Below are 2,035 nucleotides of genomic sequence, written 5' to 3' on the forward strand. Positions count from 1 at the left end.
AGGGCTACACAGAGAAACTCTGTCTTGAAAAAAACCAAAGGGGTGTGGGGGAGGAGAGAGAAATGAAGGGGAAATTCTAAGCAATTGAGGCATAAAACTTGATTTATAGCATGATTTGTCAAATTTTTTACTCCCGATTTTAAAAATATTGGCAAAAACCGGGCATGGTGGCAAAGTCTTTAATCACAGCATTCAGGAGGCAGAGGCAGGTGGATCGCTGAGTTCAAGATCAGCCTGATCTATAGAGCAAGTTCCAGGACAGCCAGGACTACATAGAGAAACTCTGTCTTGGGGGAGAAAAAGAAAAAATACATATGCAAAAAGGTAATATTTTATGATACTGAACTGAATGTATATCCAAGAAAAATTCTTCTTTTAATGTATCTAAGAAATCTTTGTTCCTGATTCTATTGGTATTATTTTTGTTTTTTGAGACAGGGTTTCTCTGTACAACTGCACTGGCTGTCCCGTAGCTCCATTTGTAGATCAGGATTACCTCCAATTCAAAGAGATTCACCTGCCTCTGCCTCCCGAGTGCTGGGATCAAAGGTGTGCACCACCACACCCAGCTGACATTTTATCTTTGCCCCCCCATTTTAAGAAATGGCAAGAGATTAAATTCAGTTAATACTGATTTTTTAATGTGAAAAATACTAAGTTGAGTTTTTAAAGCAAACAAGCCATAACAACTTGGCACTATTTCAATAATGAAGTGTCCATAATATGGTATTAGTACATAGATCTAAGCAAATATCAAAGATGGTAGATTAGTAATTAAACATCATACAATGTTGATTTTAGCAAGAAACTTAACAGGTAAAAGAAGCATCTTATTACATTATAAATTCGAGTATGCAATTATAATTTACAAATTATAAAAATCCTCCCTTTTTACAGCCAGTTGTTTTGAATGGCTACATGAATGTGTAGTCAACAAGTCAAATAAACAAACACATCTACCCAAATTTACATCCCAGAATACCTAAGTAAACTGAAGACATTATTCAGATGAGTAAGTTCTATTCATTTTCGTCATCTGGGTGATCAGGTTGCAAAGGACATGCTTTTCTTTTCGATGTTCCTAAGCCACTGCATCCTGCTTCCTCAGGAACCTGGTTCTCTTTTTCAGGATCTTTAGGAGACAGCCTGAAGAATTCTCCAATGCCTTTTTGCCACTTTGGAGTTGGGCACACACAAACTGGATTCCCTCCTGCATACTTATTTTCAGCTTTTCTCGACGAACACGATGAAGAACTGGTGACAAAGGTGGAGGAGCCAAGCACCTTCCTGGGGGCTCGAGAAGCCACCACTTTTCTGTAGGCTCCTGGGACGTAGTTTGCTTTGGTCCGCACCATGTTCACACAGCAAGAGACAATTCGCACCAATGCCCCAGCTGCGGATGTCTTAACTGAACAAGAACCCGAAAATCTTCACTCAAACTCTTAAGCTCACTTTCAGGTAGACAGAGGCAGGAAAGAATAATTAGAATCCCCAGGAGAGGATCTCCTCTCCTCTTTCTCCTAAGGAGTGTTCATATCCTTATGACCATGACCACAAAAAAAAAAAAAAAAAAAAAAAAAAAACTAGCTACATCTATAGTTTTTATAGTGAGTTGCCATAGATGCTTGCTCAATATAGTCTCTGCTTTAAGATGGAAGGATAAAAAGCCATAATGAACCACCTCATTTGAGAACTATAAATTGAGTTACTAGGAAAGATAACAGAGAATGTGTTTCAACTATGAGACTTCTGGCAAAGGAATAAACATATGCTTATCTAATCAAGTTTTAGAGAATTTCTATAGGTTGATTTTAAAACCTACAATTGTCTTCACTTCCTCATTTCCTAAAACAGTAATATCTGCAAGATTATTTTCCCTATAAGATACTCAAGAAGACTTTTGCCAGAAACATTACAGTCTCAAGAGAAAAGACAAGATCATTGTGAAGACTAACATTATGTTTTTAAGTTTAACTTAAAAGTTAACTTAAGTTGTGCTTAAGAGATCTATAAAGCAAAAACCCCTCTAACCATT

The 2,035-nt window shown here is 37.2% G+C and overlaps 1 protein-coding gene across 1 annotated transcript; it reads right to left on the reverse strand.

The window, feature by feature from the left end:
- Positions 1 to 686: 686 nt before the first annotated feature.
- On the reverse strand, positions 687 to 1,404 carry LOC130884140 (PCNA-associated factor-like). The gene has a single exon (XM_057785133.1). The coding sequence runs from the start codon at positions 1,353 to 1,355 to the stop codon at positions 1,020 to 1,022; it is 336 nt and encodes a 111-aa protein (XP_057641116.1). The 5' UTR covers positions 1,356 to 1,404; the 3' UTR covers positions 687 to 1,019.
- Positions 1,405 to 2,035: the final 631 nt, after the last annotated feature.

This window comes from Chionomys nivalis, chromosome 11 (genome assembly GCF_950005125.1).
Source record: "Chionomys nivalis chromosome 11, mChiNiv1.1, whole genome shotgun sequence".
In the NCBI taxonomy this organism is placed as follows: domain Eukaryota; kingdom Metazoa; phylum Chordata; class Mammalia; order Rodentia; family Cricetidae; genus Chionomys; species Chionomys nivalis.

Bases quoted from the DNA above. Each gene is read 5' to 3' on its own strand.
- LOC130884140 (XM_057785133.1), bottom strand. From the start codon at position 1,355: ATGGTGCGGACCAAAGCAAACTACGTCCCAGGAGCCTACAGAAAAGTG.